This window comes from Frankliniella occidentalis, unplaced genomic scaffold (genome assembly GCF_000697945.3).
Source record: "Frankliniella occidentalis isolate FOCC.00 unplaced genomic scaffold, Focc_3.1 Scaffold98, whole genome shotgun sequence".
Taxonomy (NCBI): Eukaryota; Metazoa; Arthropoda; class Insecta; order Thysanoptera; family Thripidae; genus Frankliniella; species Frankliniella occidentalis.
Window position 1 is genome coordinate 360,931 of NW_026267227.1, and position 612 is coordinate 361,542.

General features: G+C 49.2%; 1 protein-coding gene across 1 annotated transcript in view; it reads right to left on the bottom strand.

Moving 5' to 3' along the window:
• Positions 1-612, bottom strand: part of LOC113205922 (proline-rich proteoglycan 2-like) — a 25,946-nt gene that overhangs the window by 2,241 nt on the left and 23,093 nt on the right. The window contains exons 6-7 of the mRNA XM_052269665.1: positions 283-332; positions 69-126 (exon numbers count right to left, since the gene is read on the bottom strand). Coding sequence (XP_052125625.1) covers positions 69-126; positions 283-332 — 108 coding nt within the window. The remainder of the gene's footprint in view (positions 1-68; positions 127-282; positions 333-612) is intronic.

The window sequence follows — 612 nt, forward strand, 5'->3', positions numbered from 1 at the left end:
AGGCCCCTGCGCGACAAAGTTTCGATTACATGACACCGGCGGGGGGAAATAAAGATAATAAAACTTACTTGCAGATGAAGTACCCCGTCCGATTGACTCCATGCGTGCAGTGGACTCCGATCAGACCTGAAAGTTTCGTTTGTTATTCTTGTTTCATTAAAAGTCAAAACGCGCGGGAAGGTCGGGAAAAACTTCACAAGTATATATCGGCATTTATAATCGTCGCAAGCTCAAACTACTGGGGCCGATAAAATGTCGAAAAAGGTGGAGAGAAAAACTTACCATCCTCATCTTTGTGCTCCTCCAGATAGGCGTCCACAACTTGGAAAAACCTGGGGGAGAAATGAAATGGACCGGTAGAGAATTATCATCGGTTGAAACCAACACACATGACGGCACGAGCGGCCTGGGCGCGGGTCGCTAGCCGTGTGATTTGTAGGGGTGCCAACTACACGGCTGGTCACATAATTCCCCCCCATCAATTTCTCCCCCAACCCCCTCTCACACTTTACGTTCATTCCGCCCACCACAATAAAATAGGTAAATTTTTCGGTCTGAAACATGAGGCGGCATACCTAACCTGCACAAAACACCCCGCCGCCCCACCGCCGG